The sequence below is a fragment of the Oculina patagonica genome, chromosome 13 (genome assembly GCF_052425735.1).
Source record: "Oculina patagonica isolate OP01 chromosome 13, crgOcupat, whole genome shotgun sequence".
In the NCBI taxonomy this organism is placed as follows: domain Eukaryota; kingdom Metazoa; phylum Cnidaria; class Anthozoa; order Scleractinia; family Oculinidae; genus Oculina; species Oculina patagonica.
Genome location: NC_135770.1, coordinates 5,786,773 through 5,811,341, shown reverse-complemented (window position 1 = coordinate 5,811,341; position 24,569 = coordinate 5,786,773). Strand labels below are relative to the sequence as shown.

The 24,569-nt window shown below is 39.4% G+C and overlaps 3 protein-coding genes and 1 long non-coding RNA gene across 4 annotated transcripts in view; 3 read left to right on the top strand and 1 right to left on the bottom strand.

Annotated features, from left to right (window-relative positions):
• LOC144636854 (uncharacterized) overlaps positions 1-24,569 on the bottom strand; it is a 148,505-nt gene that overhangs the window by 2,016 nt on the left and 121,920 nt on the right. The window lies entirely within an intron of this gene.
• LOC144636852 (uncharacterized) overlaps positions 1-24,569 on the top strand; it is a 140,866-nt gene that overhangs the window by 920 nt on the left and 115,377 nt on the right. The gene's annotated exons all lie outside the window — the stretch shown is intronic.
• LOC144634525 (putative flavin-containing monoamine oxidase A) lies at positions 1,786-11,739 on the top strand. Its single transcript, XM_078493498.1, has 8 exons — positions 1,786-2,250; positions 3,520-3,931; positions 5,060-5,188; positions 5,612-5,739; positions 7,467-7,798; positions 8,260-8,360; positions 8,831-9,257; positions 11,016-11,739. The coding sequence occupies exons 1-8, from the start codon at positions 1,939-1,941 to the stop codon at positions 11,296-11,298; spliced, it is 2,124 nt and encodes a 707-aa protein (XP_078349624.1). The 5' UTR covers positions 1,786-1,938; the 3' UTR covers positions 11,299-11,739.
• On the top strand, positions 14,337-17,637 carry LOC144636863 (uncharacterized). The gene is made up of 3 exons (XR_013567637.1): positions 14,337-14,699; positions 16,839-17,038; positions 17,307-17,637. It is a non-coding gene; the product is annotated as an uncharacterized LOC144636863 (long non-coding RNA).

Sequence of the window (24,569 nt, the reverse complement as noted above, 5' to 3'; positions counted from 1 at the left end):
GCAAGCTCAGTTGTGGCCGAGAGGAATTTATTTTACAAGCTCGGTTGTGGCCGAGAGGAATTTATTTTACAAGCTCGGTTGTGGCCGAGAGTAATTTATTTTTCAAGCTCGGTTGTGGCCGAGAGGAATTTATTTTACAAGCTCGGTTGTGGCCGAGAGGAATTATCTCACAAGCTCGGTTGTGGCCGAGAGGAATTATCTCGCTAGCTCGGTTGTGGCCGAGAAGAACTATCTTACATGCTCGGTCGAGGTCGCGTTTAGATTTTCGTTGTAGCTGTATTTCATCCTGTCTTTTCCTCGCTAGTAGCCCAGTTAGCTATGTTGTACCAGATTCGTCTCAGTTTCGGGTGTACTTCTAGTTAGAGAAATTGGGAATTTCCAATTGGAGGCCGAGTATTTTCTACTGTGGCTGATTTTATTCTCGTGTTTTCGCTAAGGGCCAAGAAAATTGATGCTCGGTCAAGGCTCAGTAATTCCTACTGTGGCCGATTTTATTTTTGTGTTTTCGCTTAGAGCCGGAAAATTGCGTTTAATTTTTATTCCTTAGACCGGGCTTGCATAGCTTAGGGACGGACCATTAGAAAAGTGATGGGGGGGGTGGGGGAAAAACCAAAAAAAAATTCATGCAAGCCAAAATGGCAAGAAAAAAAAATCGTGCAAAGGGGAAGGCAAAGAAAAAAAATTCGTGCAGAAGGAAAGGTCCTATTAATACCTGAAAATACCTTCCATCATTTAACACGTGATGAGATCTCTTTTTCGACGAAATATATGGTGGAGAACGCTGAAAATAGCATTTCCGAGCCTAGAAATTTCAAAATTTTCTGGGGGAGCATGCCCCCACACCCCCCTAGATGGATTGTGATCATAACATTCCTTTAGCTCGTCTCTCTCTAGCCTGCATAGATTGCTTACTAGTTAACTCATTTCTCAAACAGATTGCAAACATGAATGGTACGATATACAGTGGTCTTAGTTTATGTTGTCAATTCCGGTCAAATAGGATTTCTGCAGTAATTATTTATGAATTTCTATTACGTATTGTTTTAGTTTTTGCATATGTTTATGTCTAAGTTTTCCCACGGACTTTATTATACGAAGTGATCGAGAAACTCATTCTGCTTTGGTGTGTTAAGAAGCGAAAGAAGATGTGTAAGAAACTATATATAGAAATAAAGTGTCCATTAGGGACAATTATGGTGGCGTATGATTGGGATCGCACTTTAAAAGCTGATATCAATTCAAAAACCTCTAATCCATTACAGACAATCAAACAGACTTTATTTTCCTTATTAACTATTTTTTGTAGAAAGGGGTGGATCATGTAATTTCCAACCCTCGCCCAGGGGTGGGCGTTTTGAGCTAGAAGGAAGGGGTGGGTCTCCACTTTTTCCAATTGCACCGCCCTTTGACCCCCCCCTCTCCACCCCCTCGGTACTTATTGACAGTCCCTAAAGGATGAGGTCAATGAACAACAGCATTTTTAAAATATTTAAAAAATAATCAACAAAGCAACATTTGTCAAAAAACATGGCATAAAGTAACAAAACATGGCATTTGTCTGAAGAAAAAAACATTTATCTAAAAAAAAATTCGAGCAGAGGGTTTCACCCGAAAAAAAAAATTCCTGCACAAGAAATGGACAGAAAAAAAAAATTCGTGCAAGCCGAAAATTCCCCACCCCCCCCCCCCATCACTTTTCTAATGGTCCGTCCCTAACCTCGAATAGGGGAGCAGGTCACGCAACGCTTTTCCCCAGAAACACCCTGGGGACGAGTTGCTATTGTCTTCTTGTCTGGGTAGCGCCATGTTGTTTTTGTGAAGGCATTTACCGACGAAAATCGTATTTGCAGATCGTTAGCAAGGAAGGACACTTGAAATCTGGAAAGAACATCAGAAGTCTGCACACATCGACTCCATTAGTATCGTTGCAGGTCCATTATGCGAATCGTAAATTTGACCGAAGAGTTTCACCCTTGCCTTGTCGAAGTTGATTTGGCCGGCGATGAACACTGGATCAGAGATTTCCTTCAACAAAGGCACTCAGTGAAAAATCGAACGAAAACTGTCCTTGTAGTTTTGCAGGAGGATTCAGCGAAAAAGACGTTATCTGTATTAGAATGCGTACTCGTTCAGTACTTTGCCAGTGGAAACTATGGATTTGTAAAGTTCTTGGGCTTGAATGATCGTTATCGAGAGGACAACGAATGCAGACTGCAGCTGATAAACGAGGCCATCGCTGTCATAAACAAGGTTAGTTTTTACTTACAAGCCACGATGTATGCTGCCGTAATGCATTATTTGTAAAGACCTACCAAATATCCTTAAAGATGAGGATTTTTCAAAGATACCCTGCACTGGGGTGGAAGGGGGGATCTCCCGTATGAAGGGGGAAGCAAAGGGGGGGAGGGGTTGTGATCCCATTTCACGCACAAATTTTAACCAAATTAAAGCAAAACGGACTAGAAGAAAACGTGTCAAATATACTTGAAACAGCAAAATTCACGAAATCACATGTCTTTTCTAGCTATTTTCACTTGTCACGGTCTAGTTTTTTGCCCTATCTTTATGTGCCTTGGTCTAGTTTTTGCCCTTCTCATGTGTCACGCATACACTCTTTGCTTCCCGCTATGAAAGGGATGGGAATGTTCATCGTCTGGCTTACAAGTGTAAATTACAGATTTTGATCTCATTAAGGTTGCTCAGGACAGAAGGACAATCTTGTTTACGGTTGTACATAAGAAATAAAAAATGGTGTCATACTTCATTGGTGCTGTTCTAGACCAGGAATTTTTGATTGTGGGGTTCCAAACTTTGATTCAGAAAACACTAGTGAAATATTTTGCAGCAAAGTTTTTGTAGATGGAAATTATTATTATGCCATCTGTACAAAGGTGAAATGCCTTTGAATACAAGCAAAGGTGACATTAGAACTTTGGTCGATCTCATTCATTTTTCACAGAAACTCATAAGGGTTGAAACGTGTAACTCCCTATGATTCGCATTGTACAAAGCATTTGCACACCCATTTCTATTAAGTACCATATTTGGAAAATCAGGAGAAAAAATTAACCAATCAAAATTGCAATATTTGGATTAAATTCATAGCGCTCCCAAGCTCGCACTTGATAACATAATCTTGTTTATGTACGAGCTTGGATGAATTTAGTTAAATTCCCCTGTTGTATTGTTGTTAAGTAGTCTGGAGGACATCACTTGGATACACTTAATGAATTCCTTTAGTTTCCATAAGAAATTTACGGCCTTTAGGTCAAAATTCAAGTAACTTAACGCAAAACTGAAAATGTTGTTGCATGTGTCATTACGTGTGTAAAGCATTCGCGTACAAACTCTTTGTGTTTCCAAATATGGTACTTGACAAAACTGAATATTCAAATGCTGTGAACGCATTTATTAGTTGTTTAGACATGGGAGACCAGAGGCCTGAAAATGTTTTTTTTTTTTTGACTGAATGTGATCTATAAATAATTTTTGTTAATTGCATTTATTGCACATTTGCAGTATGCTCAGCAGAGTGGTTATAATAAATGTGATGAAATTTTCAGCATGGTCAGTAAAAAGCCTAAATTCACAATGGTGAGCAAGCGATTATGGTCTGAACACTGCAAGTGTCTGTATGCAGCAGGATTTCGCCTGATAGAAACTGACAGCTTTTCATCTAATATTTCAACCGAAAGTCATGTACTTGTTTACAAGCCTCATTTAGTGCCCAACTTTCAAGTTGAAGATGGTGTTGTTGGGGATCACATAAGCACATCTGATCTGCTAAACTTTTGCGAGGATCTCATCAGCTCTATGGATTCATCTTATGACGGAAAGCAAGCTGTGAAACAAATCAAAGCCCACATGAACATTTTTAAAGAGAGTTCAAGGCTGATGTCAAGCATGGTGAAATCTTCTTTCCCTTGGAATGGTATGTATAACTTTAGCCATTCACTTGTCTTTTTCTCTTTGGACTTGCATTTTGTTTTCCTATGTTTCGTGAGTAGTGATTGATATCAATTTGCAGCCATTATTTTGAAAAAATTGAGGTACCTGACATTAATCATGCACAAATTCCTATGTACCTACTGCATGGCGCTAAGCGGTTATCCAATCAACATGGGGGATTTGGATTGATTGAGTCCAATCTTTAAAAGCTGAATCTGACTTGACATTTGAAATGTCAATCCAAAGAATGATTTCCATTTTCGTACCAGCCCAAAAACTGATTATGCTTACACTGTTAAGGTAATAGTTCAATATAGTTTCAAGTCTTTGCTAAGAACTTGCTTTATTACTACTTGCAAATTATACTTGGTATGTGGGAGGTGTGGTGGCCTATTGGTAAGTGCACTAGACTCTGGATCTTTAGCCTTACAGGCTTGTACCCTGCCATGTGGATGGGGTGGTTGCATTGTATTCTTGCTTTGGGCAAGACACTTTACTCTCACAGTGCCTCTCTTCACCCAGGAGTATGAATTGTACCGGCAAATTTAATGCTAGGGGGTAGCCCTGCGATGGACTAGCATCCCATTCAGGGTGAATAGAAATTATCCTAGTTACTTCAAGCTACAGAAATTTGAATAAAGCACTGACCGTATATATAGAGCCAGTTGGTAGAGCGCCGGACTGCTGTGCGGGAGGTTGTGGGTTCGAACCCCAGACCGGACCAACACTCAGGGTCTTGAAATAACTGAGGAGAATGTGCTGCCTTTGTAATTTCATCTTCAAATGGTTAGACATTCTAGAGTCTTCTCGGAAAAGGATGATAAACCGTAGGTCCCTTCTCCTGTATCTTCAGTCTTATAACAGGGGACATTAAAGAACCCACACACTATTCGCAAAAAGTAGGGCACGAAGCTCCCGGTGTTGTGGTCTGGCCTTTACAATTGTGTAGTTAAATTACAGTACGTGTAAAGCGCATTTGAACATATACATATGAAAAATGCGCTATATAAATACATTTTGATTATTATTATAGGGCCACTGAGCCCAAATTTGGACTTAACCTTACTACTTGGTAGTAGTAAATTTGTCAATTACTTGTTTCCTTCTTCAGGAAGAGCAGGACCCTGTCCTGATAATCAAGTGGCTATTGTTGGCGGAGGATTAGCTGGTCTGGCTGCTGCTGCCTCTCTTTCCAAGGCTGGGTTTGATGTTGTACTTTTGGAAGCTGCCAACTATCTAGGTATTTTGGCATTTTAATGCATTACAGAGCTTATTTTTCTTGAACTTATTTAGGGCAAAAAACAAGATAAAACTGTGTGGTGGGACCAAACAAGGCTGTTTCAGCTTGCTTCTGAAATGACCAGAAACAGCTAAAAATGGTCGGAAAAAAGTGAAGGATAATTTTTTTTTCATTGGCAAAAACTCTATGAAAACATACCCCATAGGTTTGGAGAATACCGCAATACCATAGTTCAAGATAGAAATAATAGAAATACTGCAATTTGGGTTTGGCAATTTTTTAAGCCTCGTGTGAGAAAGGTGGTAATTTTGAGCTCAGTAAGTGAATAAGAAAGATGTGATTTCAAAGGAAAAATGAAATAAAACAAGGAAGATGTAATTTTTTTTTTAAAAAAATAAGATTTTGTGTTTTGGCTTACACCAGGTGGCAGAGTGAAGCAAGTTCAGCCATTCAAAGGTTTTCCTCCATTCGATCTTGGAGGGGAATTTATTCACGGATCAAACACTGTGGTTAATAAGATTGCTCATGATAATGGTTGGGTTGTTCTACCGGTAAGTTAGTTGCATCTATATTACATAATAAATATTACTGATATCAATTTTAATATTATCAATTATGTAATATATCAAACACAAGTGACAGTGTTTCATCGGGATATCCAAACACCAAGAATACAGTTGAAAATATGATGAACAGCAGAGTATTTTTGACAAATTTTGAGGTGTTTGGATAGCTGATGAAACACTGTCTTGAGTGTTTGACATATCTTCTCAATCGAAACAAAAACTATGGAGTAAACAGAGAAACAAAATCTTAAAAATCTATGCTAATTAAGACCGGATATCCAAACCTCTTCCACCGTTATGATTTTCTTTGTTTTAACTTGATGAATTATTAATGAGTTTGAGAAAATTACATGGCATTGAAAGATATGACTCACAGAACATTTTGACAATAGGATGGGGTGTTCTTTGGGGGAGGGGAAGGGTCAACTGAAAATTTGAAATTCTGTTGACAGCCTATCTGTATCTGTGTAAGAAAGAGAGGGAGACCTTTATTTAGTCAGGGTAGCCCATTCAGAAGCATAAAAGGCCCTGGTGACTGGCAGACCTTAGTCTTGACAGTACAAATCAAGTGCAGTGAGGTCCGAACAATGCAGAAATGTCAAAGGTCAACAAATACAATAAAAACACGTGAGTAAGAACCTGTTAGGTTAAAATTTGCCAGTTGCCAGTTAGAAACCCTCTATATATAAGAACCTCTTTAGCCTAAAATTTGGAAATAGCTTCTTATTTCTAAAATCGATTAAAAATGTTTATTACTTTTAAATGCCAATGTTGAAAATCATAAAATATTATTTCTTGATAAAATCAGTTGACACATAATATATATAAAATGGTATGCAAATTTCATATAAGGAAGAGGCTGAATACCACTAAAAATTCTATTAGCAACAATGTAAATTTTTCTTTAGAAAATGAGAACCTATTAGAGCAGTTTTCAATTGAGTGTCGTAAAACCAAAACCAAAGTAATTACTCTGGCGAATCACAAAGGAAACAGACAATCCAGTGAACCAATCAAAACTCGAAGCAAATACATGTAGCTGGCACGAAGCGCGGGAAAACGGGGGCGAGCGAGTCACGATTGGTTTTGGTTTTACTTGTGATTGGCTGAGAAAGTGGCGCGAGATTTTTAAGCCAATCACTAAGCGTAGTAATGCAAAACCAAAGCAAACGCAATTTACTTTCGACACTCAAGTGAAAACCACTCTAAGAACCTAAACAGCCTAAATTTGTGCTTATAACCATTTCTGTAAGAACCTGTTTAGGCTTACATGGGAAAATACAGGTTCTTACTTGCGGGTTTTTGTTGTCGTCTGCCTCTATGGTCCCAAGCAGGTTTGGTCAATATTATAAAGATACTTAACTTACATTTATTTTTTATGTAGAAAATACTGTTCCAACAATAAAGCATTTTAGTATATATCACACAAGTGAATAGTGCTTTTCGCGCACGCTGATTGGTTAACTTGGAGGTGATAAGCAAGGGTTTATTCACCTCCGGGCAGCTTTAGATAAACAAACTGCCTTCACACGTCGCTTTGTTTACCGAAAGTGAAGTTTTGGTCCGCTAATTATTCAACTTGTGTGGTATATACTAAAACCTCAGTGTCAGTGAATGTGGTGGATAATTGTTAACTATTTGGATGATTTTAGCTTTTGGCCTTTTTTTTGCTATTTTAGTCACAAAAAAAAGAATTTTAAAAAACTTTGCAGGAATCTCAATGTAAAGACGAAGAAGAGGGCGAAAAAATCTACTACAAAGGAAAACTCTACTCGTTATCCAGTGATCAACCAGAAATCAAATCAGCCAGAGAAGCATGGACTGAAATAATCAACAGCAAATACAGACATCAAGATAGTGAACCTGGATCAGTGTCAGATTCCCTGAAGGTCAGGCTTGAAGAGAAAGGTTTGTCACGTGATGTCTTGGATGTGATGGATTGGTGGAAAATGAAGATATCTGCTGGCTCCTTGGAACATTATGGAGTGCGTGAGGGAAGACGGAGAATGGAATCCAAATATGAATGGGGGCTGGGAAACTTCAGGTAAATTTTACCAATTCTTGATGATCTTGTTGAAGCATTTGAGAGGTTTTCAAATGAGTTTGTAAAACCAAAAGCAAAGTAATCACTCTGGCTGATCACAAAACACACAGACAATCCATGCAGTGAACCAATCAAAACTCGAAGTAAACCAATCAAGACTCGAAGTAAACCAATCAAAACTCGAAGTGCCACGATTGGGTTTCTGATTGGATGAGAAAGTGGCACGAAATTTTTGAACCAATCTCTAAGGATAGTAATGCAAATGCAAATTATTTTCGGCACTCAAGTTAAAACCGCTCTAATAGCAATGTATGTCACTGAAATTAATGTAGCTTCTCTCGGAAGGTCGGCTGTTTTTTAGCGTCTAAAGGAACTCAAAGAATTCCCGACGGTATACAGCAAGTTCTCAGCAAAGTGCTAGGAAAAGATTAATCCCGCTTTTGCCTCACTTTTTCCTTTAGACTCGCTGAATCGTATTCTCAGCTGGTGAAGTACTACTTGGATAACAGTATAGATGTGGATAAGCGTCTGAACTGGCAAGTTAAGGATGTTGTTTGGAAAGGTGAGCCTTTGCTTCAGGTAGCCTGTGTACAGCCGTCCCCTCTGCTAAAATAAATCGCCGAATTAGCCGAGCGGGACGGCTGTACACAGGCTTTGCTTTAGGGAACTTCAGTAACTTGGTCAATGGGTCAATTATATTAAAATAAACCGACTTCTCTAGCGACGCGTCTGGAACCATTTCATTACTACCTTAGCGATTGGTTTAAAAATCTTGTGCCATGCACTTTCTCAACCAATCAGAAGTGAAGTCAAAACCAATCGTGACTCACTCGCACACGTTTTCCCGCGCTTCGTGTCGGCTTCATCTATTTTCTTCGAGTTTTAATTGGTTCACTGGATTTTCTGTGTCCTTTGCGATTGGCCAGAGTGATTACTTTGGTTTTAGGACTTTCACTTGTGCATTTGTCCAGGGGACGGCTGACGATAAAAAGTTAGCGTAGTGTTATTAATTTTATTTGTCATTTTGGACAGGTGAAGACAGAAGCAGGTCTAGCCCTGGCGGAAGAATCCTACTGAAAAACCAACATGGCGAAGTACTAACCGCTAAGTATGTTATCATCACTGTCCCGTTAACAGTCCTCAAAGACGGCGACATAACCTTTGTACCGGCTCTTCCTGCCAGCAAGAACGCAGCCATAGACACGATCCAGATGCTTGGAGCGTGGAAAATCGTGTGTCGCTTTAAACACCGCTTCTGGCCCGAGACGCTTCATCAGATTTACAGTGTTCGAGGGTTTGTTAGTGAGATATGGACTTGCACACGTGACTCGCCTGACAGTGACGAGAGATGTCACGTGATAGTCGGGTTCGAAACTGCTGAGCCTGCGGACGAGAAGAGTGTTCTCAGCGGACAAGAGGCTTTAAAGGGGTTCTTGAGCCACTTGGATAAGATGTTCGGGTAAGAAAATAAAGTCATTTTCAAGAACTATAGGGCTGCTCACTAAAGCCTGGTTCTCATATGATCGTCCCGTCGTCGCTGTCGCTTCTGTCGCTTCAAGTTTGCTTGATCCATCACCTCAGCTTTGCCGCGGCGCGGACGATCGGGGCGATCAGGACCAGCCTTTAGGCACGTTGGCCTAATGGTTATTGCACTGGACTCTGGATCGAGCGGTCCAGGTTTAAGCCCTGGCCGGGGTCACTGTGTTGTGTTCTTAGGCAAGACACTAAACTCTCACAGTGCCTCTATCCACCCAAGTGTAGAAATGGGTACCGGCAAATTGTTGGAGCAACCTGACAGAATGTTGGGGAGTAACCTGCGATGGACTAGCATCCCATCCAGGGGGAGTAGAAATACTCCTAGCCGCTTCATGCTACAGAAACCGGAGTTAAGAAGCAGGATTCAGGGACCGTCATTTTCCTGTTATAAGCCCCTCCCCCCTGGTTATAGAACTATCGACCTGGAAACAAAAAAAAAATAAACCCGGTTATAAGCCCCCCCCCCCCGGATATATAAGTCCCCTATGATGGATGACAGTACTGAACAGGGCTAAATGTTGCTTTATTATGACTTTTCAACTTCAAAAACGTATTTCGATCAACACTGCCGTGGCTCGTTTCGAAACGTTTTTTTTTATTATTATTATTTATATTTTATTATTATATCCCCCGGATATAAGCCCACCCAAAACCCCGTACGCCCAGGGCTTACAACCGGCATTTTACGGTATATTCTCTAGTTGGAATACCGTATTTTCTCAATTAAACGCCCCGGCGTTTATTTCAAACTTGGCTTGGTGGACCCGGCGTTTATTTGAAGCCGGCGTTAAATCGGAGCCCGGCGTTTATTTACCGACTGCAATTTTCTGTCAATTTTTCAGATTGATTTGTTGTTACCGATCTCCGAGATAAAGGGGCAGTTTGTCAAGGCGGAACGATTTTTCTCTTTGTTCTGCCCCGAAAAACTGTCCCTGGGTGTCTAAAGTTGATAGTTAGCCAAAGGTACATTATTGCGGATTGAACACGTTTTTGTTGCAATCAAGATTTGTGACAAACAGAACATAAACGGTATATGAACAATAAAGGGGCTTGCAAGTAAAGGTTTCGGGTACAAAGTTTTAACTTCATAAAAGGCAAAGTCGCCAACGTCATCCTCGTTTTTAAACGACCTTCTCTAACTTATAAACAAACGCTGGAGGGATCCTCGAGGTTTCAACGACTGTGAGCACTAACACAAGAAAGGAAATGCGTCAGTCATGAAGACAGGAACGTAAACACTGCAAGGTTTCATTTTGTTGTACAGCGTCCATCCTAGCTATGTTACGCCGGACTTTTCCTTTGAACGTTTATTGAAATTCCCAAAGCAGCATACCGTACTAGTATGTCATAGCAATGCTATTCAAGAGAATATATTTACGTGTTAGCTTGACCTCAAATAAACCCGGCGTTTATACGAAGCCGGCGTTTAATCGGAGTCCGGCGTTTAATCGAGAAAATACGGTACACATATAAGTGAATCGTGTTTAAAAATCAATTTGCAAATAACACCAAGAGTCCAAAAAGAAAGCCTTTGACTAATAGAATGAGACCAATTTCTTTCTTGAAGCTCGTGACTTAAGCCATTGAAAATACACACGCTCACACGAAACCTCTGTGACAACAATTCAGGAGCAACATTACAGAGTTCAAAATAACCGTGTAATTCTTTTTATCTTTCCAGCACAACCGCTGACCCACGTCCCGCTTCCAACTCGTTCATGGATTATGTGTACTTCCACTGGTCCAACCATCCCTTCATTCGCGGAGGATACACCTCACCTACTGCTCATGCGTACGACTCTCGTCACGTGCTCGCCAGCTCTGTAGAAGATCGCCTGTTTTTTGCTGGTGAAGCTACTAGTCTGCGGTCATGTTCAACTGTGCCTACTGCTATAGAAACTGGAACACGAGTGGCAGATGAAGTTTGTCGCGTGGCAGGATTGGTTCCTTGTGCGAAACTTTAATCATCGATGCAATGCAGTGTAGCGATCGAAAACTAACGAAATGCCCTCGGACAAAAGTGCCAAGCAATTCTATTTACAATGAAGTGATCAAAGACTGGTAAAAAAGAACACATAAAAATTGCTGTCGAGAAGTTCTTTTTTGCGGTGTGGTTATCGAAGAATGGTGTAGTGCTTGTCCGAATAAACTGCCGAGCAGTCTATTTTTAACGAGATAGATATTTTATAAAAATTCAAATTACATATTGCATGACGTAAAGACAATCAGTACTGCGAAATAGATGCATTTTATTACACTTCAAGGTTCAAATTCACATTTAATATATACAAATGTAAATGCGTGTAATATTACTTACCCACATACTGTATGAAAAACTAACGGGAATCGCGCATCCGAAAATGTACTTACCTCAGCTCTCAGAACTTCACTGCCAAATGCAGCAAGTTTTTTTTTTATTTATTTATTTATTTATTTATTTTTTTTATTATTTTTTATTTTTTATTAATAATACACAACAAAACTTACAGAACAGTACTTACGTAGATTTACGGGATAATGCTTACAGTATATTATTTACATTACTTTCAATAGACTACAATATATTATTACATCACTTACAAACATTTAATTACAGCATTTTGACATAACATTGTCTTTTCCCTATATGTACTTACTAATCATAATCGCCACATACAATTCTAAAAGCTATAACAGATGTTTAAACGGTTATTTATGTTTACACTATATTTATAATTTTAAGATTTACAAAATAAAGGCCCATGTTAGCTGAAAATTTTCTAATGATTTTTTTGCAATTGCGATCTCCCTAAGTATTTGCAATTTGTCTTTTACCCGTAGTAGAAAGCTTTGGAAACAAAGTTCATCTGTAGACCATTTGTGCAGAAAATGTAATATTTCGCTAGTAGAATAAGGTAATTTAGAGGCTGCCAGTGCGATGTCTTTTCAAAAAAGCCGTACAATATTTTACTTTGATCTAAGCGTATCGTTTCGTGCGTTTTCTCGTACCACCAGCTATGAAAAGTTTTCCAAAAGGAGGTCGTTTTGATGCAAGTAACTAATAAATGGTTCAAGGTTTGTATTTCGTTTTTGCAAAGAGGACAGGTATCGTTTTCTGAGATACCGTCACGATATAAACTCATTTGTGTATAATTTTAAATTGAAACATTATGATGTTAATTTCTTTTGTAATCTTAAAAGGTAGTAAGTAAACTTTCTGAACATTGTTTTCAGTAAAGCCGTGACGCAGAATTTTACTTTGAGAGGTTGGTGGTTTGAAGAGGCTTGTCAAGATAGCAGAATAAATTGAACTTGTGGACAGGGCTGTGTTACCGTTTGTTGAGTTACTCTCGATTTGGAAGCGCTGTTTTATTTTATTTTTCCATGCGTTAGGAATGGCGTCGATGAGACCGTAGAAGGTAGTAAACGGCACATTCAGGTTATATTTGGTTTTAAATTCTGCGAGATCGTAGAAATTACCTTGTTCGTCCAATAGATGATGCACGTGAACAATGTTTTGAGTGAACCAATTATTATAAAAAACTGGCTTCTTGTCAATTAAGATGTTGCGGTTGTTCCATAGAATTTCATGTCTAAGGTCTGTTTCTTTAGAATCTAATGTTTTAAAATACTGCCAGTATTCTAGTATTGACCGATAAAAGTCCGGGAGGTTATTGAGCTTCAGCATTTTAGTTTCGTAATTACATTTTGTTAAAAAAGCAAGGTTGCCATTAAGTCGTGAGAAGTAGCCTGGAATAATTTTCCATGCGGCCGAAGATTGAGTTTGAATTCTGTTAATCCAGGCGATCTTTAATGCTTTGTCCATAATTGAAAAATCACACATTTTAAGTCCGCCGTCTTTTTTCTCACCTATGATCGTGGTTCTTTTGATTTTGGGAGGTTTACCGCCCCAAATGAAATTGAACGTAATCTTATTAATTTGCTTTATGAAGTGATCCGGAATGTGTAAAACTGAAGCATTGAAAATCAGTTTGGAAAGGCCTAGCGTTTTAACGATATTGATTTTCCCGTATAGTGTTAGTTTTAGCTGTGTTTATTTCTAGCCCAGATTGTGCCCAGATTGTGCACTAAATTCTTTGAGAAAATCAAGAAGCTCGTGCACCGATTCTCTGTCACGGACAAAGACGGTGGTGTCATCAGCATATTGTGCCACTTTTATTTCATGATTGTCGACTTCGATCCCTTTAATGGAAGTTTTGTTTTTTAACGCTCTTGCAAATAGTTCGATTCCTAAGACAAATAAGATTCCCGATAAAGGGCATCCTTGACGAACGCCTCGTTGTAAAGGGAAGAAGGTAGAAGCATGGTCGTTGTTAACAACACAGCTGGAGACATCTTTATATACTATTTTTATCCAGCTCATAATATCAGGTCCGAAATTAAATAGTTCGAGGGTAGCCTGCGAGCAGGCTCTCTATTTGGGGGCAACGTGAATATTGAACTGCTCGAGCGCCGAAGGCGCGATCCCGCGAGTGCCGAAGGCGCGAGTCGGCGAGCGAAGCGAGCCGCTGGGCGAGCGGAGCGAGCCCGCGATTAAGCCCCGCTCCGCCCACGCACTCGCGCCTTCGGCACTCGCGGGATCGCGCCTTCGGCGCTCGAAGAGTTCAATATACACGTTGCCCCCAAATAGAGAGCCTGCTCGCAGGCTAGTTCGAGGGCGGCGTTAAGGTACGTCCATTCGATCGTGTCAAAGGCTTTTTTGAAATCGAGGAAAATAGCAATTCCTTTTTCATTCATTTGGCTTGTAAAGTGTATTACATCTTGTATCAAGCGGATATTTTCGCCGATATACCGACCTTTCACATAACCGGTTTGATCAACATTTATAATATCAGGTAGCACTTTTTCAACTCTTTTTGCAATGGCTTTGGTGAGGATTTTGTAGTCTACGTTTAGGAGCGATATAGCAAGTTATTCATCGATTATTCGAGCCAACTTGTTAAATAGGGGACGCGGTATAATTGAAAGAAAAGCAAGGAATATTAAAAGTACAAAGTACAAATATGTAATTTCTCTAAAAGTCTGTCTTGCAGTCCACTAAACGGCCGCCTTGGATATTATAAACATCTTCACGCTCGTATCATTTCGTCTGAAGTAATTAAAATCAAACAGTAGCAGAGGGAACTCAAAAATACGTCTTCCGTACGTCGGAACGAAAACGAGACAACAGTGGGAGTCTGGGGATGAGTTTCGCCTGTCACACGTCCGCCATTTTGACTCGGTCACGAAGAACGAAGTGTCTTTGGAATTCTAGCGCTAGCAAACAGTAGGAAACTCAAATGGAAAACAGAAACATTAAAGCTTATGATGTAAACCTCATCTCAATGGAAAGGAGCTTTATTATTTTTTTTACAAAACAACGTATGTAAGTATTTACTTCATGCTTCGGATTGATTGTGTGCAGCTTTTATAATGCCAATCGATGGCAATCGATGACGTTCGCGACCACTTTTGTGTGATTATCGATTGGTCATCGATTGATCGGCCAATCGATGCCAATTAACTAACAAGGCATCGATTGTCATCGATTGATCGATTGATTTTCCGATCATCGGTTTCATCGATTGTTCAGGCCCTGTTTTAATGCAATTATACTTATTCAATAAAACGTCATTACAAACTAACGTAGGAGTAAAGATTGTTATTGTGTTTACGATTTCATCCGATGATTTTAGAAACTGGTTTGACGTATTTAAACTTTATCAGGTGTCTTGATGAAGTTTCATGTAGCTTTTGATGTGTTTTGATGGAATTATACTTATTCAATAGAACGCCATTACAAACTCACGTTGGAGTAAAGAATGTCATTGTGTTTGGGATTTCATCCGATGATTTTAGAATCTGGTTTGACGTGTTTATACTTTATCAGGGGTGTTGATAAAGTTTTTATGTAGCTTTTGATGAAATTATACTTTTTTCAATTGAACGACACCACAAACTAACGTTCATCGTTGAAGCAGAGAATGGCATGAAACGATGGTTTTAGAAACTAATTATAGACATGTTTAGAATTTCAAGTGTCAGATGAAAATCGTTTAGCTTTTGATGTGTTTTGATGGAACGTTATTACAAACCAACGTAGGAGTAAAGAATGTCATTGCCCCGCAATTGTATATCGGATCTCATGCGATACTCAAGTGCGTCGATTAGTAGTTCGGCTGAAATTCCTGCTGCGGTTACCGGCACTAAATAATACTTGCACGCGCATTCGTTATAATTATACAATTGAATGTTTTTTTCGTTTTGTTCAGGCAGGCATTTTGGGGAAAAAACGAGAAGATATGGTCGCGCTAACTTGCATGTCTGTAATCGCCAGTAATCTGTGGTTATAAGTCACTCAGAAGAACTGTTACTTGCTCGACGAGGCATGTTGATACAACTGCCGAGATGCATTTTATTTACATTGTGTCTAGATACCCGGCAGCCGGGAAGTGTTTTCAAAATACTACATACCCGGCAGTCTGAAATTATTCTAGAATTTCCACGGAAAAACCAATCCAATCCTCCTCAAAACTATAGATCTTTGCTTAGAAATACCAAGCGATTTCAATTATAGTTTTGGCTTTGTGTTTGAGGAAATTTTCGAGCTTGGGCATACCGTATTTACTCGAATAAGCGCCGCCCCCGAATAAGCGCCGCCCTCGAATAAGCGCCGCATTTGGGACCAAGAAGTTAAGCGCCGCAGTCACGATGAGGCGCTTATTCGAGGAATTTCGTGTAACTAAAAATAGCACTACAAAACAACTCTAAAACAGCCTTGGAATTTCGTTTTCGTCAAAAGCGATGTTTCGCAGTTCAAAGTTATTATATTCTACCGCTTGCCCATTATTTTTTCTGTCCAAAATTCTTACAATACGTAGTTCTGTTAACGTTGTGAAGACCGTGAACTTTGTCGGGACAGCAAGCGCAAAATTTCTCTTCCGTAAGAGACGAATACTGACAATCAAAAGTCCCTTCTTTTTGTTACTGTAGAGGTTTCGTCTATTTTCGATGTTTGTGGCGTCCAATTTTTAAATAAGCGCCGCCCTCAAATAAGCGCCGCCCTCGAATAAGCGCCGCACTTGATGCGCGAAAAATTTAATAAGCGCCGCGGCGCTTATTCGAGTAAATACGGTACTACAAAATCTTGATTCTTCGACACTTAGAAAAAATTCGTACTCTGACTCCGGTGTCAACTCTTATAGAATAATTTCTACAAAAACTGAAGTTGAAACCCTGCGAGAATATTCGATATTTGCTGAGAAATGCGAAGCGATTCTAAATAATTTGAAACAATGTTTTATTTAAATTTAATTATATAATATAGGGAAAGCCCCTCTTTAGTCTGACGGCTGCCATTGGATAGGTGCCTGCATGGTTGGATTGCGATTTTTTATGGCTGGATGATTAAATTTGTACAACGATAAACAGTCATACTGACTTGCACTCGCTAGCTGACACGAATTCCGCAACTATGTCTCCCATAATTCAAGAATTTTTTAACGTAGTGTGCGTTGCATTGCAGTTTGCGGCCCTGTGCTTTGTGATCAAAATCTACTACCTAACTGTAATGAATCGGGAGCCGGCTCGAGTTGAAGAAAATCAGCCTGTAGCAGCCAGGAGGCGTAGTGTGCGCAGAAGTGACGAGGAGAATCAAAATCACATCGTACAGCGCAATCGCCAGATTCCCAGAGAACACGACGAACGCCAAGGTTATTAACTAAAGTAAGTTTTCTTCTCATTTTCTTTTTTCATTTCGATACACTGAAGACTGCTTTTTATTCTTAATTTCCACTCTTGTTTTAATTTCACTGTTTTCTTTTATGTTGTTCAGTGCCTTTCCGGTTGTGAAGTTAGCAGTCATTTATAACTCTTTTCCAATAATTGTTTTTAAAATATTAAGTAATATCCTGAGTTCGGAAATCTAGAAGGACTGCTATAAGAAAAATAAAGCAGCTGGGTTCTAAAGCTTCTCTATCGCATTTTCCTGTAGGGCAAACAAAGAGGTTTTCTACCCGTATTGTACTGAAGACCTTATTATTCGAGGGCAAAGGAAAGTATACTGGCTTGAGGCAAGACACTGTTGCAGGAATTCAGCACCGGCTATAAATAGCAGAGCGGCATGGAATACACAGCAAATTGTGCTGAGAAACTGTAGAAACTATATTTTAGTGCGAATTAATGTATTTTAGATTTCATGGTTGTTGCTTTCTTATTGTGTTTGGAATTTGTTATATCTAAACAGCAATGTCACTCGATTGAAGTAAACTGCTCTCTAGAAATGAAGTGGACTTTTAAGCGATTTGCTTCAATCAGCTGTTTTAATCGACCAAGTTAATTATGTAAATAAAATATTTCCGCACTTACTTAATTACTCAAGCGTGTATAGTGTATCATCTTTACTTCTTTTGGTGGAACCACCTGTGATCGAAAAATGCAATGCGCAAACTTGTTTTCATTAGCCGAGAAGCACCGGAAGCAAGCTGTCCGTGAAAACAAAAAGAAGCAAACTTCACGCCCCAACACAGGCGGCCCAAGCGCACTATGTGAATTATTCATAAAGTTTCAGCGAACGTGACCCTTGCCTTTGAGCGGTGTTGTGTTACAAAGATGCGATTTATAAGGGTTTGTATGGGAACTCAACGATTTTCTTTCAAAAGGAATAATATGTAATGTTTTGCTAATAAAATCGACTAACCTTATTACCTTGTTGTATTCTTTGTTGTTTGTCCGCTTTTCAGGCCATTTTGAAGCGTTTTCGGCGAGTTAGCGCTGGCTGGTGGTGTTCCATATTTATAGTGGAACACCACCAGCCAGCGCTAACTCGCCGAAAACGCTTCAAAATGGCCTGAAAAGCGGACAAACAACAAAGAATACAACAAGGTAATAAGGTTAGTCGATTTTATTAGCAAAACATTACATATTATTCCTTTTGAAAGAAAATCGTTGAGTTCCCATACAAACCCTTATAAATCGCATCTTTGTAACACAACACCGCTCAAAGGCAAGGGTCACGTTCGCTGAAACTTTATGAATAATTCACATAGATGCGCTTGGGCCGCCTGTGGCCCCAAGGGCGAGAGCTTGCTTCAGCGTTAAAAACACTATCGCCCATATTTATGTTATGTCGATCTGCTGTCGATCTCAATTTTGTATTTGTGCGTTCGTCGATTTCCACGACATATTACAAAGGACCGTGAAAAAAAGGAAAAGGCCATTTGAGTGATGCAGAGAACAAAACTTTCTGACCATTCCTTATTCGTTAACAATAGGACGTAAAAAAACGTCGTATTGTTTGCATGTAAAACAGCTTATGTTTCAGAAATCACTCTTCTCGCATGACTCGCTAGCCTTCAACGCAGACGCTCTTTGTGCTCGCTACGTATTGAAAAATAAAGAGTGTCTGCGTAGGAAGCTTATTACTCGCCGAATGTCCGGAAATTTCAAGGTTTTCTTTTCCTCCTGCTTTACTTTAACGTGTTGCCTGTTAACCAATCAAAACTCGGGAATTGCAATATACCATTGCTTGTTTTAAACAATCGTGTATTTAACTGTGAACGTCCGTGGGGCGCGGAGCGCGGGGCGCGATTTTGTTGGCACAACATCTAAAATATCGCCTTGATTTGTGATCCAACTCAGTACAAATATCTCATGTTATTTGTAGCGCAAGATATTTGTACTATGCTCAAATATCCAGCACCGTGGCTCTAAAAGACCGGTTTTTTCTATCCTCTTATTCGTGTATGTTGACTGCACGAGAGCCACAAACATGGTTTAAAGTCATAATTGGGGGAAAGAAAAGCGTTAGATATTTTAGTGTGTAGTACCGCTCTATTTTTTTACTTGTCTTTTTTCAGTTTGAGTCACCCTTGGCGCTCGCCAAAATACTGCAAGACTTGTGTTAATATATACGGCTAGGGTATACGTTGAAAGTACAGATGAAATGCAAAACAAGATCTGAAATTAAAAAGATATATCTGAAATACAGAACAACATCTTCAAACTGATGATGGATACGAAGTATCCGAAACATGTCTTTGAAATTTCAAAAGTGTGTTTCTTTTTTTTTTAAATCTCGTCCATACTTTTAAGAAGTTTCGGTAAAACATGATAGTCATTAAATTATGCTGTTGTTTACTATTGCCGTTATCCATCGTCCAGGATAAGAATACAGTTTGGTAAGCAACGTAGGGCCAGTGAAATTTAGGATGCCAAGGAACTTCGGTTGGCAAAGAAAAGACAGGCATACAGAAGTAAAATGTAAAAACCAAAAAGAGAGAAATGGTGAAAAAAATTACTCAGCTACTATTTTTTTCAAGATATCAGTAAAACTATGTATCTGAATGGATTATGATGTGTTAAAAAATGGTACATTACATGATCAGAAGTAATTCCCAGTCCGAGAGGCCTGGGAGCAAATGTCTGGTAATCAATGTTTCCCTTGTAGCAAAAACAAAAAGAAAATATTTACTCATCTTATTCGACTCACTCCACTGTGGTTGCCTCGGTAGCTCAGGGGTTAGAGCACCTTCCATGAGATCGGGGTGTCGTGGGTTGAAATCCCGCTCGGGGCATTTGATTTTTTCCGACATTTGTTCCGTTTAATAAATAGGCATATCAGAGTTGACCTCTCTCATGATGAACATTTGTTCGAAATATGCCGTATTACGTACATTACATGATCAGTTTTGGGCAAAATTCAATATGAAGCAATTCCATAAATCTATGCAGTTTGTACTTATTCAGTGTACGGTCTGTAAAAAAGCATGGCCAATATATACTACTTATTAACCGAGAGTGAGGTCATTACAGGGGAATCTCAGACCGAGGCCCTGATGTATTGACCTCGCTGTCGCTCGGTCAATACATCAAGGTCGAGATCTGAGATTCCCCTGTAATGACCGAACGGATGAGGTTAATAAGTTATTTATTATATGGTTTTAAGCACTATTAAAAAAAAGAGTATAATCAAGGGAAAAAACACTGGAGGTAAAACTTGCTCTCTATGGCTCTCTTCGTCGCTCATACTAAAGAAGTATCGGTATGCTTATATTTTTATTTCAGTTATTGAAAAGATAATTATATTTTGTCGGCTTTTTTGTTGTTTTTGCCCTCTCGTTAGTAGCTTTTACTCACAACTCAAAAAACTGTCGAGCCGAGAAAATTTTTTTATAATGCCCGGTCATTACAAGAAAATAATGCCCGCTCAGCAGCCAATCAGAGCGCGCGTACAATGGTAGCCATATAATAATGGAAATTATTCGTTCCTTCAGATCGAATACCAAGGGGCCTCCCAAAGGAAAATCTGCCTCTTAATCGGATTTTTTCGGGATTTGATGGAAGGGCTATACAACCACTGTTGTAACGTCGCCAATTTTAACGTCAGCAGATTCTTGTGATATGCAAGTAATACAGGTTGGATAGATCCATAGGCGTACGGGCTGGGGGGGCAGGGGGGGCTGCAGCCCCCCCAAATTTTGGGCAACTCAGTTTTTTGGGCAGCAAGAGAAATTTGGGCAAAGCCCGTTTTAAAAGAAGTTTTTTCTTCGAAGAGATAGATATTTTCTATTTTAACCTGAAGTCAGCGAGTTAAAGCAGTTAAACTCACATGAGGCAGTGGTTTCTTACCACAGTGGTTTCTTAGGGGTCATGTGTTGATATACATAATATTATTTGTAATTTTTTTTACTGTTGGGCACTGTACTGCAAATATCTGTCACAGTTAAACACATGATAAAGAAAGCTTTTCCGCGTTGCTAAATTTTACAAAATCGACGGCGAGATTCTGGAAGCCGAGCAGAAAATGCGCGCGAGTTTTTGTCGTGTGCGCGGATTGACAACATGACTGTTTCAGAAATGCTGGAGACAATGCAAGAGAATGTTCTATTTGATTAAGTTTTCAGAGTTTCCTTACGTGGTTCATATCCATGCAGTGATACCTGCTACGTACATCGTGTTCTGCAGAACGATCATTTAGTGCGTTGCACAGATTGAAAACATACCTCCGCAGCACCTGACGGGGTGACAACGTGTAGTAAGGCCAATAAGGCCAAGTAAAATAACAAAACAAATGTTTCTCGTCCCCTCCCGCTTCATTTTTTTCGGGCCGCCTCTCTTTTGTTATTATTTGTTTTTGGAAAAGATAGAACGATCAAAAACTTTCACTTTGTACGGAGTAAGATATGGCTTTTGTCTGCGTTTAAATACAAATTAAGACCAAAACTTTAAATACTTGTTACGCTGGTCCGTACTGGATAGGTCAAATACCTTGCAGGATTTATTTTGGAAGTTCGCTTTTGGCCTGGAGAATTTGACGATGGAGGAAAAAACATCGATATTCGAACAACATAGGCCGTATGGAATGCAACAAAATAATAAAAAATTAAAATATACCAAAAAATGCGCCCGCACGCTCTCTTTTTTATAGAAATCCGGACGAGAAACATTTTTTTTTAACTTGGCCTAAATTATTACTTGTAATCACACTTGTATTAGCATTTGATGGGCATATTCCAACTCTGTAGTCAACAATGACATGGGTCGTATTGTTAATATCTTCGGCCGTCGAAATGGTAGGGACAGCTATTTCTTTTAACGTGTTTTATGGGCTCATATGATAGATTATTATGTAAGAATTTTTCAATTCATTTGTAAGCCTATGTTAGTGCATCGTATGACCCTCGTTTCTTCTCGACTGTTTCGTAAAAATTTGGGCAACTTGCGAAATTTTTTTGGGCAAATGTCTCGCCGCCCCCCCCCCCCCCCCCCCCCCCTGGCAAAAAATGCCCGTACGCCTATGGATAGATCTTTCCACAGGAGTGTCCATCTTGAATATTGGCTGCATTCTGACAGAGATAATGGAAAAAAACCTTTCCTACTCCAAATGTCCCACACTTTACCATTTTTTACCGGCGAGGGCCCTTTGGCCTTACTTCCGGTTTTATAGGCTGAATCGGTGTATTTCGTCATTAATTGTAATATTGAGCACCCGGCAAGAGGTAAATTAGCAAAGATAATTATAGCAGGCTGGTTCACAACTATTTAATAAAAGTCAGAATGCGTGTCGGCCATTGTCAGAATCTGGCCTCCTTTAACATATTTTCTGGATTTTTTTACATAGTTTCTGGAATCTGTCGTCCTTGTAGGTTCAAAAAATGATGATCGACACTTGCTTTTGTATCTTTGTTTTGTTTTATACCACATTGTCACGTCGGGTCAATAAAACAATACAGCACAAGATACAACAAGCTTACACAACGCAATACAAATGATTGATAAACTCTTCAAGCTTTAGTGCGAGCCCAATTTCAGCCAAAAATCCTTAGGAATATTGTTTCCTAATCATGTAACACCATACAGACCATACAACCTGTTAAAACATTCTTTTCAATGCAAAGCAATATCCGAGTTTGTCCCAAGCATAAGACCGGTCTTCAAAACTTAGGCTACGTTTACACGGACACGGTTTCATTTGTAACCGCATCGAAAGCGATGCGGTTACGCCTTTCGTTTACACGGCACCGATCGAGACCACTACTGTAACCGGGTCGTTTTGAAAACGCTGTCAAAAGTGGAGCGTTTTCAAAACGATACGGTTTCGTTGTCGTGTAAACGGTCAAAAATGGCGAAACCGCATCGATTTGAAAACGGCCATGTATTTTGGCACGAACTGGCTGGCTTGCGAAGGGTAAACATGGTGAAACAAGCATAGAGAGCATCGCTTGCTTATACAATCACATTCGAAAACAGTCGGAAAATCGGTAAATAGGCTCCGTGTAAACACTTCGAAACCGTGTCGTTTTCGATGCGGTTTCGAGGTCATGAAACCGTGTCGATTGAAAACCGTGTCCTTGCAAATAAGTCCTGACCTGGCCGACGGTGAAGGGGAAACCCCTTTTTCTTTAATCTCAATCGCGATTGGTTCTTCGCACGTCTATTTACATGTTGCTCGTGATTACATATGCAGTACAGTTTTCCTGTTTTCTTGTTTTAGCTTTTTTAGTTCACTTCCAACGACGGTCGTTGAAGGTGAGCACTCTACGTTCTAACCAGATCAACGTATTTCTACTGAATCCATTCTGCCAGCAGTATGCATTTCAACATGGAGCTTCCCATTCAAGATTTGGCGTGTGTTATTCTTGTTATTATACTGTTTGTGATCCTGTGTTACGTGATCAAAATGTACAGAGCCCTAATGAATCGGGAGCCGAGAGTGGAAAAACAACAGCCTGTAGAAGCCAGGAGACGAAACTACCAGAGGAGAATAAACTTGCGAGACCCGCACAAACAAAATCGGCGCCATCCAACGGAACACGACGAACGACAAGGTTGAACAAGAAGGTACAACTTTTTACTAATTTTTATCTTTCTGTTTTTTGTGCAAGTGAATAATGCATTTTATGGAACTTCGAGTTTCTTTTTTTTTTACCTGCCTTCTTGTGAGATAGGGCGACAGGGTCCTACGGAATCTCAAAGTGCCTAACGTCAAATATGTTGAAATGTTTTCTACAATTTTAATTCTTTTTTTAATAGCAGCCAGATTTTGAGGTTTTTCTATTATATTTCCCGTGCAGGGCGTTGGAAAAAGGTGTTCTACCGCTCAAAATGGAAGCTTAGTTTATCAGTTCTGAGACGAGAGGAGAGAGCATTGTCAGATTCTAGCGGATTCACTGAATATTGCTGCCCGATCCAGCAGGGACGATATAAATAGATGTTAATACATGTAATATCAATAATTTTATGCATAAAATTAAAAGTTTGTTTATGATAACAAATGTGATCGCCAGTAGTGGTCGCAAATATGTTCGGAATTTTTAAGTTTCTAAGCGGTATTTTATAGTTTTTATGAAGTATACCTCACAGAATTCCATTTGCTTTTAATATCAGTTTTTATAATCGACTATGTTTCTGTAAACGACTATGTTTCTGTATAAACGTAACACAACTATTAACAATACTGCCATTGAATAAATTTTAACATTTCCGCACCACTGCGTGATTATTTTTTGAGGTTGACTTTTCTTCAGTGTCTGCATTCGTGTCTTTTAGCCTTGAGAGGCTAGGCCACAGTTTAAAAACATTGCTTGCTATCAGGCTTGCTAATAACAGATTTTTCATATGATTTCTGGCAACACACGAGCACTAAAAGCTAACGAAAGTTTGAAAATGGTTGTCACATGCAACTTATTCAGATATCGACTTTCGCCATGCACTTAACGTCACGTCATTAAAAGCGCTTTCGGAGTATTTCTCTGTC